Source organism: Cetorhinus maximus, chromosome 6 (genome assembly GCF_964194155.1).
Source record: "Cetorhinus maximus chromosome 6, sCetMax3.hap1.1, whole genome shotgun sequence".
Classification (NCBI taxonomy): domain Eukaryota; kingdom Metazoa; phylum Chordata; class Chondrichthyes; order Lamniformes; family Cetorhinidae; genus Cetorhinus; species Cetorhinus maximus.
Window position 1 is genome coordinate 103,073,861 of NC_135884.1, and position 16,137 is coordinate 103,089,997.

A 16,137-nucleotide genomic window follows, 5' to 3' on the forward strand; every position below is an offset into this window, starting at 1 on the left:
CATTAAAACATCAACAACTTGCGTTTATCTAGCACCTTTAATGTAATAAAACATGTCAAGGTGCTTTGCAGGCATTAACAAACAAAATTTGACACCTAGCCACATCCGGTTAGATAATCAAAAGCTTGGTCAGAGATGTGGGTTTTAAAAGAGTGTTTTAAAAGTGTAGCAGCAGGATAAGGCATGGCCGCCAACGATGGAGCGATTAAGATCAGGAATGCTCAAGGTGTCGGAATTGGCATAGCGCAGAGAACCCGGGACTGTAAGGCTGGAGAAGATCAGAGATAGGGAGGAGTGAGGCCATGGAGGAATTTTAAAACAAGAATGAGAATTTAAAAATAAATCTGAGACATTGCTTAACTGAAAGCTAAAGTAGGTCACCCAAGCATAGGTGAGCAGAACTTTGTGCAAATTAGGATACAGGAAGCAGAGTTTTGAATATACTTAAGTTTGCGGAGGGAGTCTGGGCAGGAGTGAGTTGGAATAACCAAGTCTAAGGGTAATAAAGGCATGGATGACGGTGTCAACAGCAGATGAGTCAGGCAATGTTAGAGGTGGAAATAGGTGGTCTTAGAGATGGTGCAGGTATGTGGTAGGAGGCTCATTTCAGGGTCAAATATAATACCAAGGATGAAAACAGCCTGGTTCGACCACACACAGTTGCCAGGGAGAGAGATGGAGTCATTGGCAAGGGAATGAAGTTTGTGACAAGGACACAGAGTTTGCAGCAGGGATTGAGGACAGTGACGTTTGTCTTCCCAATATTTAGCTGCAGGAAACATCTGGATGTCAGACAAGCAAGCTGACAGTTTAGAGACAATGGAGAGGTCAAAATAGATGTTGAAGCTGTTGTTGTTTAGGACATCACCTGAACCACTTGGTCAAGGGCAATCTACTCTGCTATTTGTTATTTTACTAGTAGCTGACATATTATTTATGCAAATGTTAAAAACCAATTATCCCCATAAAAAGAATATGCATTTTACACTGAATTTGTAAAGAGTGAAATATGTAGCAATTAGAAAGCAAACATTCAAACCTTCTGCCTATATTTCAAGTAACTAATAAAACACTCAAGGTTGCACATCTTACAGTTTATTTAAACACTATGATTTAAGAGCCTAGGATGCAAGTTCTTTCATTTGTATGTCTCTCAACAGCACAGCAATCTTAAAATTCCTTACAAAATTTTAAAATACAAAATGTACATGAAATTACAAGGCTCTGTAAACATCTGCAAAACAGTTGACTTAGCCTGTAGTAGTTTTGCTCCTTCTACAAAACTTACAATTGTTGAACAAATTCAACCGTTAGGAATGACATCTGTTTTGAGTATCAAAAATAGAGTTTTAAAGCAAGTGTTCACAACAGCAAATGAAAGTTTTTATTCTTTGGTTAAAAAAAGGATGGCAGTTCCATTGACACAGTAATGTTTTCCAAAGGATGAACATAATTCCACTGAAGCCAGTTTCAGTTCCAAATTATACAATCCTATTCCATCCTTTTTGTAACTAACATTATTATACTCCAGTACCCTTAATGTCGTTTATTTTACTAAAATGCAACCGCAATTCATTGAAATTTACAGATTTTTTTTTCTCTTGTAGTTTTTGAACACAATAAGAATTAAGGCTTCCTTACAGCTTTCCAAACATTCTATATGAGTCAGGAAATTTTTTTTGAAATACACAGAGTAGTACAGAGGGTACCATAAATATCAGCTTATTTTTTGTGCATGCCAACAACAGGTCAAAACCCCAACGTGCTCTTTATAAAACTGAATTTGCATAGCCTAATATGTCTGTGCTTTTACAACAATCGGTTAAAACAACTTAATTTCATAAAGTTGTTTACTTTTACAATCCTATGAAAGATTTAAAGCAACAAACTGCAGTTTTATTAAGACCCTTGTATGTAATCCTTGACAAAGCAGATACATAGACGAAAAGTGGTTATCCACAGCCAAAGATTTTTTAGGATTTTATTTTTTAAAAGCAGTTCTAGACTTTCTACATCTTCAGGCGTCAAGGTAATTTGAAGGCATCAGGAGGTTCAGTGCATAGGATTTTCTGGGGGTTGTACGGACTTCCGTACACTAGTACAGTACAGCTTCATAAGTCACTCCAGAGGATTTACAAAGAAAACTCAGATGATGCACCAGTCATTAGAAACTCCACATGCTATGATATCCAAGGTCAAAAGCTAAGGCAGGGAAACAGTTTAAGCCTTTATAGAATTCTTTATGTTATAAGTGCTAGATATATTGCAAAATAAAACATGCCTGAACAATATATGGTACTGGCTCAGTATAGGAAAATGAAAGCAACTGAACCTTTCACTACTACATAAGCTCTATCTAACATTAAGATTGATACTCAGCTCAGAGCTTCCTATTCTGGAGAGCAGTGGCATTAACAAATTAACCTACTCAGTTAACCGTTATTTTTTAGAATAATGGTTTTAATGGTGCCTAACCAAGCAATAATATAATTGTAATTTGGCAGTTAAAAGGTTGACCTTAAACTCATAAAAGCTCACAACATAATGACTCCCAATTAACTATGAATAGGATTTTTCACTGGCCCCACAGCAATCTGAATTATGCTCAGACTTGTGCTTTTCTTTTGTGTTGAGTAGTAAAATTAAACATTCTCATGTGTTCTTAGATTGCTCATGTATGGTGCAGGTTAATTTTGCATTTAACAAGCAGTTTCTCTAGCATTACAGGCAAATAAAAACAGAATTTATTATGCTGTCAAAAATAAAAGCAACCTTTGTTTCACCTTTTATATTACCTCATCCCCTGTCTCATTCTTTAAAATGCATTTATGCTATTTCATAAAACAGCCTCAGAGTGTGCATTCTGCATGAAACAGATACAAACTGGCCTAATAATAGTTACATAGTTTAAATTTCATTTGTTTTTATTTTAAATACTTAGACTGGTATCCTGTATCGGTGACAATTGCATTGTTTTCATAAATACTTAAAGATTAGGGATGCTATGGGACTATTTGATAAGGTGACAAACATGATTGCAACTATTTATTTGCCAGTCCTTTGTATACTGTATTACTTGGAGTTGAATGAAAAACACAAACAAGATGTCTCTCAATTATATTCCACTGTACCAAAAGCAATGCTATATAAACTCTAGTTACAAATACAATCATATTAAACGTAAACCAGAATATATCTTGTCTATGCCATCCTAATCATTAGTCAAATTACCAGTATTGCTGTTCGAATGAAGCACTAGTTTTCTTCCCAATGCCCCGTTCTGCACTTACAGTTTGTATGACAGCTTCTTTTAGGACCTGCTTGATGATGTCAGCCACTGGAGATACAAGTGTCACATAGGGTATTGCGAATGACCAAAACACTTCAAAAACGCTTGAAATCCTCTGCAAACTGCAGTCATTTAACTTATTATATTTCAATGGCTTCAACATAAACCCTGTACATAGAAAAATGTATTTATTCCGGGAGCCCTATTACAAAATCCATCAGCTCTAAGAAAGCTTCTGACAAATTCTAAAAGCTAAATTAGTAAGGCGCTTGTATTTGTGCTAACTTGAAGTATAGAGAAACATATCTACAAAGTTTCAAAAACTCCTTGAATTTGGAATGTTGTTTCCCAGCCACCCACCCCCTCCACCCCAAACCACATATTTCCATGATGGAATGGTCTGTCGAATCTACAAGATACCATTTTAAGTTTCAAAACAAATGCAGTACCACATTTGGCTTTGATTCCTATTAACAAATAATTGCTAGTCATTTTGGATTATGGCTTCCATGACATTGGCTACACTGGACAGGCTTCTTGTCTCTGGAAGTTTTCATTTTCAAGAAACCTTTTGCACATCCTACATGTTTAAGCACTCTTCAGGATGACAGAATAACAAATACATCACTACTTACAGCATTTAGTTTATCATCTATTTATATTACCACCTTATTAAACCCCCTTTTAGCTTAAAATGAGAGTCATATTTACAGTAGATACAAATCACTTTAACTGTGACAAAACACTATTCAATACTATTTCATTTAATCTACTAAAGGAGAGCCACCTTTAAATGTATTCCTAAAGTAGATTAAAGTCGCTTATATTTCTTCCAAAATTTTTGCCTGTTGCAGTGAAATGCAGGCAACAGGAGACAGATTTGTAGGGCATTACGATGTAGGACTGACACCGTATTGTTCACTTTCAGAATAGAACTGCAGCACCTCTTGTAGGAACTACGCAAGGATCCACTGTTCCAGTTTTTAAAAGGCCACAATATTGGAAGCACAACAATTTTGTTTAGATGGGGTGGGGGGAGGCGGCTGTGGAAAGGGTTGATGTTCGGCAGAATACGTGATGTTTGTAGTTGACATCAGACTCCCTCAGGTATTCCACTATCCAAAGTTCCAGGACAGACACACTGTGATTGGGCATGCATTGCTGCTGCACGAGACGTTGGAATCTGTGACATGTCTCTTCCTATAATTTCATTCACTGGCGAGAAAAGGAAAAGAAAAATCAGAGCATTTCTAGGTATAGATGATAATTAAGGCATATACATTTCCCCAATCATAAAGTCCACTAAAACCTATTAACAGTTATGATGATACGGCAGGTGGTATTTGCCAGGCTGACCAAATCTACAAGAGAAACTTGGCCACACTATCACAATGGTTTTGCAATTTGTATTTATTACGAGAAAGTTTGTGCACTGAATTCAGAAGTAATGAGCCCACTAATACCATTAGAGATTTATAAAATAAAGTGAAACATTTATTAATAAAGAATTAAAACATACACAAGATTACAGTTACACTGGTACTTAATATTATAGCAAATCCCAAAATGCCTAATTAACCTGACTCCCAACTACACACCCCATCATAGTCCAAAACAGATTTTAAATTTAGATAGGCAATCCAGCAAGGTTACCACAGGCACCCACTCGACATTGGAATTCCAAAGGCTTTTAACACAACTTTGGTTACTGGAACAGCAGACTTCTGCAAAGTGGCTAGAGGCTGTTTCCCCAAATCTGTTTCACATGGTGTATCTTTTAGATCTTACATGGCCACCCCGATACAACCTTCCATCCTTCTTTAAATATATTTCTTCCTCTTTAATCTGTAAATCCCATTGCTCCCACATGTCTTTGGAATTTACTTTTCCCATAATATAACAATCATTCATGTTGTCCATATGGCCTTTTCCTTTTGAGAAAAATAAACCTTGCCCTATTTATCCTGTTAGTTGTAAAACTTTATCATGTTTCTTTGAAAATCCAATAACTTTACCCCTTACCAAAAAATGCAAATTTCATTCACATCCTATCAACTGACTTTACCCTAGCTCACTCATTAGCATTTCCAATACCCTTTTTACACCTAACTCTTGTGATAATTTCAACCTTGCAGTCTGTCCAACTCTAATTTAATTACCACAAAGACAGGGCCATCCATACACACAAAAACATAAGCCAACTTTACAATACCCCACAATAATATTATGAAAAATATGGTAGCTTTGTGTCATAGTTTAAAAACTGAAAATTAAATATAGCCTTCAGATGTATGCACAGGAATATATTTTAGTTGCTCTTCAATTTTAATAAAAAACCTTTATAAAAGTCAGATTATTACATAATTAATTCGAACACTTTTTATCTATACCTATTTTAAATATTATTTAACAACAGCAATCGCCATTGACATCACTGGTGGCACTCTCTTGAAAAAAATACTAATTCCAACAATACGAAAGATGAATTGTTATCAGCAAACTCATCATTAACCCAGAGTTCTGTATGTTACCCCTGAGCTCTGTGAGAACAGCAGGTGGTCAGAGAGGGAGATAGAGCGAGGGTTTGGGGGGGGGGGGAGAGAGAGAAGGGGGGTAGCGCTGGAGGGAGATAGAGCGCGGGGGGGAGGTAGAGAGGCAGAGCGCTGGTGCAGGAGGGAGAGAGGATCGGGGAGGGAGGTGGGGAGAGAGAGAGACAGAGAGAGAGGGGAAAGAGGAGAGAGAGAGGAGGGGAAGAGATGGTAGGGAGAGGGAAAGAGAGCGAGTGAGGTGCAGGGAGAGAGAGAGAGAGAGGGGAGAGAGTAAAGAGTGAGAAAGGGAGGGGAGAAAGAGAGAGGGAACTGTGAGAACAGCAACAGCAGGGCTTTTAAGGCAAAGATATAGGTTAAGAATCCATGATTTGTCATTCAGTTGAGAGACTGAATCTAACAAGAGGAAAAACAATTGCGGAGGTAAAGGAGACACGTGAGGTGAGTATAGTGCTAAGCTTTCAAATTAATCCAAGGGAAGCAACTATAAAGTAAGACTTGTTTGATTAATTACTATAAAAACTAAAGCCAATTTCATAATTTATCATATAATTACAATCAGTGTTAAATTGCTTAACCTTATCCCCTGGAGCTGATTAAAGTTAAATGGCCATGAATAGGAACAAGAAAAGATTTTGAATATTCCAGTAAATTAAAATCTGAGGTATATTGAGATTTAAGTACAAACATTTCAGTTAACTCCCTATAAAATTAAGTAACATCTGAATAGTCGAAGCAGCTAACTGGTGAGTAGTTGGTGGGTCTTCATTTATTTAAGTAGTAATTTTATTAGAGGCATGGTAGAGCAGTTCAGACCCATGGAGTATGCCTCCTGTTTTATTCTGGAACTCCAGGACACTTCTCCTGTCCCGAAAACTATATGTGTAGTAAGTGTCGTCAGCTGCAGCAGCTCAAACTCCAGCTTTTGGAGCTTGAGCAGCAGCTGGCATCCCTGTGCTGCATCAGTGAGGTTGAGAGCGGCATGGATAGCACATTTATATGTGTGGTCACCCCACAAACTAAGGGTATGCAGATCCAGAGGCAATGGGTAATTGCCAGGCAGGTAGTGCAGGAGTCCCTAAGTGTATCTCACTCTCCAACCAGTATTCAGTTCTGAATACTGATGAGAGTGATGATTCCTTTGGAGAATGCAGCCACAGCCAAGTCCATGACACCACAGCTGATTCAGTTCTACAGCGGGGGAGAAAGAAGATTGGAAAAGCAATAGCAATAGGGAAAACAGAGAGACGTTTCTGATGAATCCTTCTTGGTACATTGCCTCCCTGGTTCCAGCATCAAGGATGCCTCTGAACAGTTACTGAGCACTCTAAGGGCGAGGCCGGCCAGCAGTTGTAGTGCTATTGGTTCCAAAGATTTAGGCAGAAAGAGGGATGAAGGCCTGCAAGCATAGTTCAGGGAGTTAGGAAGGAAACCAGCAAGCAGGACCTCAAAGATCGTAATCTCAGGATTACTCCCGGTACCACGAGCCAGTAAGTATAGAAACGGGGCAATAGACTATTGTGAGAAATTGAGGTTATTCTTATTAATATTTTTGAGGAATATTGTGTTATTCTGTGAAGGTGGCAGTGTGTCTGTGTGGGGGAATGTTTTGTAAGACTAACTTTAATTGTGCAACTGTAATCTTGTGCGCTTAAGTTTTCTTTTATTCTGGTTAATAAAACTTTTACTTTTAATTTTTAAAATCCCAAAAGTATTATTGGACTTCTTGCTGCTGAGATCAGTATGTCTTCTTCTCATTTTCAGAATACAAAACAAAAGGGTATGGCCCGTAAGCCAAGTTTCTCTCTGGGATTGGGTTGCTCAGCAATCATCATCGGCTGTGGTCATAATACTAGATGAATGCATGGCTGAGGAGATGGTACAGCAGGGAGGGCTTTAAATTCCTGGGTCATTGGGACAGGTCGGGCTGGTTACAGCTGAATAGAGCCGGGGCCAATGTTCTTGCAGGGTGATTTGCTTGTGCTATTGGGGAGGGTTCAAACTAACTTGACAGGCTGTAGGGCCAGGAGGTATTATTGGATAGGAAAACCAAGGTGCACAGAGAATTGGGAGAGACAGGTAGCCCTGGAGTAGGAAATAATAACGTTTTAGGTGGATCAGAGTAAGAGGGAATGTAATAAGGTCTAAATTTGGTTTGTTGTGCATGTACGTGAATGCACAGAGTGTGGCAAATAAGGTTAGTGAGAACATAAGAAATAGGAGAAGTAGACTTGGCCCCTTGAGCCTGCTCCATCATTCAATAAGATCATGGCTGATCTGTTTGTAGCCTTAAGTCCACTTTCCTACCTGCCATACATAACCCTTGACACCTTGTAGATCGAAAGTCTAACTCATGTTGGAATCATATCTCTCAAGACTGAAGTTTTCTTTTACAAAATGGAAGGATTTGGCATGATCTGTACATGTGGGTTTTTTTTTAAAGAATGTCATAAGTTCACCTTGGAACTGCAAACAAGCAGGCCTCTTCCAAGAAATCACCTGACCTATATGGTACTTGAGAAGGAGTTGGTTGTTTGTTGAACTGCAAAGAAATTTAATTAATGAAAAGCTGAGAGACAAAAAGGCAATCACACAGCAGAGGGAAAAAACTTAAGTTGTGAATCTGCTTGTTTGGAAGGCAGTTTTGTTAGAGAACAAGCTGAGGAAAGATGGCTACCTTGACTGGCTTCCTCCCTCTACCTTGCCTAAAATTGTGTGTGGCTATCAACCTGTAGTCACAGAACCCTCATCTGAGTGTAACTAGTCTGCATTTGGACCTGCAAAGCTGAGACCAGCGGTGAGAAGTTCAAGGCATCCACCGGGACCAGCCTTAACACGAGAGAACTCCAGGTCAACAGCATCAAGACCCTTTAGACTTTATCCTTTATTTTAAAACCCCCATACTCCAAAGCCCATTTCTGCAGTGAGACTCTATATGTTTGTTCTTTGTTTGTCTGTGTGTGTGTCTGTGTGTGTAGGGAATTCCTTAGGAAGAGATAGATGGCTATACTTCCTGATTACAATTGTGTGTTAACCAGTACTTGCAACTTGTTAAAAGAATTTTTGTTTTTAGAATAAATTAATCATTCTGAGTCTTTGAAAGATGCCTGGTCAGGGTCTCTTTTCTTCTGGGTACTAGAGGTATAGGTACACAATTGGCCATATTGATAAGAAAATTGAACATTTAGATTAATGGTATGGCCTGCAGAGTAGTGGGACTTGATAATTTGCACACTCCTTCCATCCTGGTCATAACACTCAGCCTTGAATTTATTCAATAACCCAGCCTTCACTTATTTCTGGGATAGAGAATTCCAAAGATACTGACCCTCTGAGAGGAGGGATTCCTCTTTATCAGTCTTAAATGGGAAATTCCATATTTTAAAACGGTGCCCCTTAGTTCAAGATTCCCCCATGAAGGGAGCAGAAGGGGTGGATAGCCACACGGAATTATGATGTTGTGGCGATTACAGAGATCTGGCTCAAAAAGGGTAGGACTGGGTACTAAATATTTCTGGATAAAAGATGTTCAGGAAAGATAGGGGAAGGAGGAGGAGAGGATGCAGTATTAATTAAGGAGAACATTAGAGAGAGTGCCAGAGAGAGAGAGGGATGGAGATAATGCCCTAGAAGGGTCAAGGACAAAATCTACTTGGTTTGAGCAAACAGAGAATAGAGGTACATTGCTGGCTGTATTCTATAGACCTAATAGTGGGAGAGATATAAAAGAACAAATTTACAATGAAATTGCAGAGAGGTGCAAAAACTATAAAGTAGTTATATGGGAGACTTTAAATATGCTAATATAGACTGGGATAGTAATAATGTAAACGACAAAAAAGGGGAAGAGTTTCTATTATGTGTTCAAGAGAATTTTCTACATCAGTATGTTTCGAGTCCAGCGAGGAAGGAGACTTTGCTGGATCTAGTTCTAGGGAATGAGGTGGGCCAAATGAATCAAGTGTCAGTGGTGGAACGTTTAGGGGATAGTGATCATAGTATCATTAGGTTGGCTATATCATTGGCTACAGTAATGGACAAAGAACAATCTAAAGTATAAATAATTAACAGGGGGAAGGGCAACTTCAATGGACTGAAAACAAAACTGGCCCAGATAAACTAGAATCAAAGGTTGCAGGCAAAACTGAAATGGCTGCCTTTAAAGAGGTGATAGCTCAGGTACAGGCAAGATACATTTCTGCAAGGGGAAAAGGTGGAGCAAACATCGCCAGAGCTCCTTTTATGACAAAAGAGATAGAGAGTAAGATGAAGCAGAAACTTGATGCATATGATACATTAGGGGGATAATGCAACTGAGAATCAAGCTCATTACAGTAGGGTCAGAGGGGGAAGTGAAAAATCAAATAAAAGAGCAAAGAGGGAGATTGAGATGAGACTGACAGATAACATAAAGGGAATCCAAAAGTCTTCTATATCCATACGGCTAGTAAAAAGGAACAGTGGGGCAGATTAGGAATCTAAAAGGGGATTTACACATGAAGGAGTGGTGAAGGGCTGAGATACTAAATGAGCACTTGGCATTAGTCTTTACCAAAGGGAAAAAGGCGGCGGTTGAGACATTGGACCTACTAAAAATTAATGAAGGGGAGATACTAGATAGGCTCTCTGTACATAAAAAGGTTGATAAGTCACCAGGGCAGGATGAGATGCATCCAAGGAGACTGAGGGGAAGGATGGAAATTGCAGAGGCACTGGCCATACTCTTCCAATCCTCCTTAGCACAGGGATGGTACCAGAGAACAGGATAATTCAAAAAGGGTATAAGGATAAGCCCAGCAAATATAGGTCAGTCGGTTTAACCTTGGTGATGGGAAAGCTTTTAGGAATGATAAATCGGGACAAAATTAATAGTCACACTGGAAGATGTTGATTAACTTAGGAAAGCCAGCATTGGATTTGTCAAGGGAAAATTGTGTTTAACTAACTTGCTTAAGTTTTTTGATGAGGTAACAGAGAGTTGATGGAGGGTCGTGTTATGTATGCGGTGTACATGGACTTCCAAAGGCACTTGATAAAGTGCCACATAACCGGCTTGTGAGTAAAGTTAGAACTCATGGATTAAAAGAGACAGTAGCAGCATGGGTACAAAATTGACTGAGTGACACAAAACAAAGTAGTGGTGATCACTTGTTTTTCAAACTGAAGAAAGAAATTTAGTAGGGTTCCCCAGGTGTCAGTATTAGGACCAGTGCTTTTCTTGATCAATATTAATGACCCAGACTTGGGTGTATAGGGCACAATTTGTGAATGACACAAAACTTGGAAGTACTAAGAACTATGAGGAGGACATTTCTAAAATCAAGGCAACGCATAGATAGAATGGACAGACAAGCAGTAGATGAAATTTAGTGCAGAGAAATGTGCAGCAATTTATTTTTGTAAGAAGAACAAGGAGAGGCAATACAAAACAAAAGGGTACAATTCTAAATAATGTGTAGGAGCAGAGGGAGCTGGGGGTATATCTGGGGGCAGGTGGAGAAAGGGTTCAATAAAACATACGGGATCCTAGGTTTTACAAATAGGGGCATAGTGTACAAAAACAAGGAAGTTCCGATAAATGTGTATAAAACACTAGTTCAGCCTCAAATGGAGTACTGGGGCCAGTTCTGGGTTTCATATTTTAGGAAGGGTATGAAGACACTAGAGAGGGTGCAGAAAAAAAATCATGAGAATGATTCCAGGATGACGAATTTCAGTTATGTGGATAGATTGGAGAAGCTGGGGCTGTTCTCCTTGGAGAAGAGAAGATTAAGAGGAGACTTGATGGAGTTGTCCAAAATTGAGGGGTCTGGACAGAGTAAATGGCAAGAAACTATTCCAGTTAACAGAAGGATTGAGAACCAAAGGACACAGAGTTCAGGGCAAAAGAAGCATTGGTAACATGAGGAAAACATTTTTTTGTAGTGAGGATCTGGAATGTGCTGCCTGAGATTGTGGTGGAGGCAGGTTCAACCAAAGCCTTCAAAAAAGGACTTGGATAATTACCTGAAGAGGAAATAGATTTGCAGGGCTATGGGGAAAAGGTGTGGGAGTGGGACTAGGTGAGTTTCTCTTGCAGAGAGCCTGCACAGACAACAGAGTGAATAGCCTCCTTCTGTGTTGTAGCCATTCTGTGATTCAATAAAGATTAATTATTTGCGACAAGAAAGTCAATGCCTAATACTTTCACAAACATAGATCTACATATATTACAGGACAATTCCTTAAATACCACTGTTGTAGCAGGAGAATTTGTTCCTGTACTTAATGGAACAATCTACTCTTTCATTACATGCTTTGCGGCTTTTACAAGAAACAGCAAGGTGTTGTAGACAATGGTACAGATAAAGATGTCAATGCTTTGAATCGATAAATGTAGATGGTTGAAAACAAGCCAATGATGTCAATAGGTTGCATTTCTTTTGGTCATTTGAGACCGACTGAAGTAGAAATTAATTGTTTTTGAGGGTAAATTTGTTACGCAAGCTTAAAATGCTATGCACTGAAAAGGGTAACTGTGCAGTTAATTTGTATTGAGCCACAAGCACATGATTGTGATAACACTGAAACTCTCAAAACATCAAAAATATAAAGTTATCACAAATAATCTTTTGCATTAATAACAGATTTCTTTTGAAAAACATTACAAGTCTATGCATGATCTCAGCTTTGCTTAATACATTAGGAACGGCTGAGATACTTCTGCTTCCCAACTGTGAAAGCCTCCTGTTCACCACGTTTCATATCTAATTAAAGTGTATTCTAGAGAGTCAGGTTCAGGAATACAGCCCAAGAGTAGAATAATAGTAAACACTTTACAACTTGAAATGGAAATAGTGAATATTTCATTCAGCTCAAAACAAAAATAAAAATACCTAACTGGAAAAACTCGGCAGGTCTGACAGCATCTGTGGAGAGAAACACAGTTAACGTTTCGAGTCCGTATGACTCTTCAACAGAACTAAGTGAAAATAGAAAAGTGGTGAAATATAAGCTGGTTTTGGGGGGGCCGGGGGGTGGGGGGGCGCGTGCAGGTGGTAGAGCTGGATAGAGGGCCAGTGATTGGTGAAGATAGCCAAAAGATGTCATAGACAAAAGGACAAAGAGGTGTTGAAGGTGGTGATATTATCTAGGGAATGTGCTAATTAAGGGTAGAAAGCAGGACAAGCAAGGTACAGTGGGGGTGGGGTGGGATGAAGGGAAGGGATCGAAATAGGCTAAAAGGTAGAGATAAAACAATGGATGGAAATACATTTAAAAATAAAGACAATAGGTGGGAAAATAAAAATCTATATAAATTATTGGGAAAAAAAAGGGGATCAGAAAGGGGTGGGGATGGAGGAGAAAGTTCATGATCTAAAATTGTTGAACTCAATATAAACTGGAGGAACAGCACCTCATCTTCCGACTAGGCACTTTACAGCCTTCCGGACTGAATATTGAGTTCAACAATTTTAGATCATGAACTCTCTCCTCCATCCCCACCCCCTTTTTTTCCAATAATTTATATAGATTTTTCTTTTCCCACCTGTTTCCATTATTTTTAAATGTATTTCCATCCATTGTTTTATCTCTACCTTTTAGCCTATTTCGATCCCTTCCCCTCACCTCACCCCACACACACTAAGGCTATCTGTACCTTGCTTGTCCTGCTTTCTACCCTTAATTAGCACATTCCTTAGATAATATCACCACCTTCAACACCTCTTTGTCCTTTTGTCTATGACATCTTTTGGCTATCTCCACCTATCACTGGCCCTCTATCCTGCTCTACCACGCCCCCCCCTTAAATCAGCTTATATTTCACCTCTTTTCTATTTTTACTTAGTTCTGTTGAAGAGTCATACGGACTTGAAACGTTAACTGTGTTCCTCTCCACAGATGCTGCCAGACCCGCTGAGTTTTTCCAGGTATTTTTATTTTTGTTTTGGATTTCCAGCATCCGCAGTTTTTTGCTTTCATTCAGCTTGTTCATTTGAATGAACATTATAATGGCTCTTGCACAGATAATGCTCACCATCAACTTATGAAGAATTAGAACTCATTTCATAAGTCTCATTTCATAAGTCTCATTTCATGAAATAGGTTGATTGCAAAGGCTCTGCAAATAACAGACCTAGTGCCATATAAAATCCCACATTTCTTGAATGAGTCTCATTGATACAGCCCAACTGTTACATCCCTATCTACTAATGGCTTTAATGATATCCACCAGGGGAAAAGCACACTTCATCTCCTCATCTCTCAGTCTGTCTTCTAGATGATCAAAAGACATTCAATTCAAACACAGCACAATACTTAAGTGGATGTCATAGGATCTAAAATATCTATTTGGCTTAGACCCAACTATGATGATTTTTTTATACTTGCTGAGCAAATGCCGTAAGGTATTTGACCACATATTGCTGCCATGTGAACCACACGGAAGTTGGCAACACCATGTCACAATTAGTAAATGACACTGTTATCCAGTAGATTAGAGCATCTGCACACTGGAACACGAGATCTTCCAAAAAATTAAGCCCTTTCAGCTGTGCCAGAGACAAGGTATCATATGGTGATCAATCTCATTGAAAGAGGACAAATGGATGTCAAACCCCACACACGTTCATATATTTTTTAGTGACACTAGTAGAAAACTGAGGTGATCAAGCTCAAGTGGATGGAGGAGCCTTCACAAAGGAAAGAAAGAAAACTTAATGTTATTTCATATTCTCCTAAGATGTCATATTAACTTCATCTTTCAATTTTAATAATTGTTGCATGGATGATCTATCTTAATGTAACTAAAATCTAAGAGAAGGCAATGATGAAAAAAAATCTTCCTAAAATCAGAACCATCTGAAATTTAACCTCAACTTTATTTTATATCATTACCAATTTTCTTCCCTTTCTTCTTCAGTCAGCAAAGCCTCCACCCATAAAAGCATTGATTCTCTGTTACGGAACTTCTACATGGATACCATGTGCTACCTATGGTACTGCTCCTAAATGGCCGTTATTTACATTGATATTGACAGTGAATGTTACCAGACTATTCAACCACTTGACCCTTCACAGATAAGTCAGATTATTTTCTTAATCAATATCCACACACAGGCACTTTCCAACAGAGGTCAGTGAAGTGGGGAGTGATCAGGTGAGAATTCTGCTTTTTTCTCTTCATAGTCCATGAAAGCCAAGGTCTGCAACCTACTGCTTCCTCTATCAATTTAATATTCCATATAGTACAAAATAAGGGGATTGTTACCAGAAAAAATCAGAAACTGTAATAAACAATGATGCACAAGCAGCAAATTCTTTCAGATCTCTCTGCAACGTGTTTTGAATGTATTTCATTAATGGTAGTGTTTAAATATTAATCAAATTCTAAGCATTGTAAACATAGAGAAAGCACCTTCATTGGATTTTAAGGAACATACTTTAGATACCTGGATGAGTCTGCGGATAGTTGTATTGTGAATTGTATTTAGATAGAACAACAGAGGAGTCACAAGACCATGATTAAATTTTGGTCTGGTCTGTGTGAACATGGCATGTTTATGCCACGTCCCAGGGCTTAGTGTAACAGCAAGGTTGAATTCAGAAGAGCCAGGCTATTTACATTAAATCCTTAGCAGCACATCTCCGTGGAACTCTGTTAATTACTTTTGTGCTTATGCTCTTTAGTACCACAAATACAATCTAACTCTTATAACTTGCAGTTGTTTGTGCTCGAAAATTGAAATTTCCAATAATTTGAATTAAGTGTCTTGGAATTAAAAAGGAATGGACTGCATATAATGACACCAATAAAATGTTTAGGCCACGAAGACGATTCATTCTATGGGAAATACTTACTCTGTACTCCTTCTGCATTATTCCTTGCGATAAACTATTCTTGGTACTACTGCACTGCCTCTTGTTCTGGAAAAGGGCCTTGACAATAACTGAATGGCATCGATATTGGGACAGGAAAAAAATCCTGCCTATTTGTTGATACTGTAAACTATATGTTCTCCACCCACATCCTGTGTGTTCTGAACTATGTCCTTGTGCTAGGTCAGCAGCCTCACAAATCATCGTTTCAATCTGTTTGTGTGTCAGGAGTATTATGGGAGGGCCTCAGGCCCCTTACAACCAAGGTTCCTCAAGATGCACTTTTCATTCTGAAAGGGGGGTAGTCAACAAAATTGGATGTGAAGAGGCCTGCAAAGATAATGGCAGCATATTTGAGCTCTGCTACCAACAGAGGTGGTAATCTGGTTCATTTCAGCTGGGTAAGGTTTATTAAAATATTTACATATTTAAATGCTCACAATA

At 38.7% G+C, this 16,137-nt stretch overlaps 1 protein-coding gene across 2 annotated transcripts in view; it reads right to left on the minus strand.

Moving 5' to 3' along the window:
- Positions 1-1,079: 1,079 nt before the first annotated feature.
- The window catches only part of nfatc3a (nuclear factor of activated T cells 3a), a 165,484-nt gene continuing 150,426 nt past the window's right edge, over positions 1,080-16,137 (minus strand). For both annotated transcript variants that reach the window (XM_078544226.1, XM_078544227.1), the window contains one exon: positions 1,080-4,504. In XM_078544226.1, the coding sequence (XP_078400352.1) occupies positions 4,383-4,504 (122 nt within the window). In that variant the 3' untranslated portion in view covers positions 1,080-4,382. The remainder of the gene's footprint in view (positions 4,505-16,137) is intronic.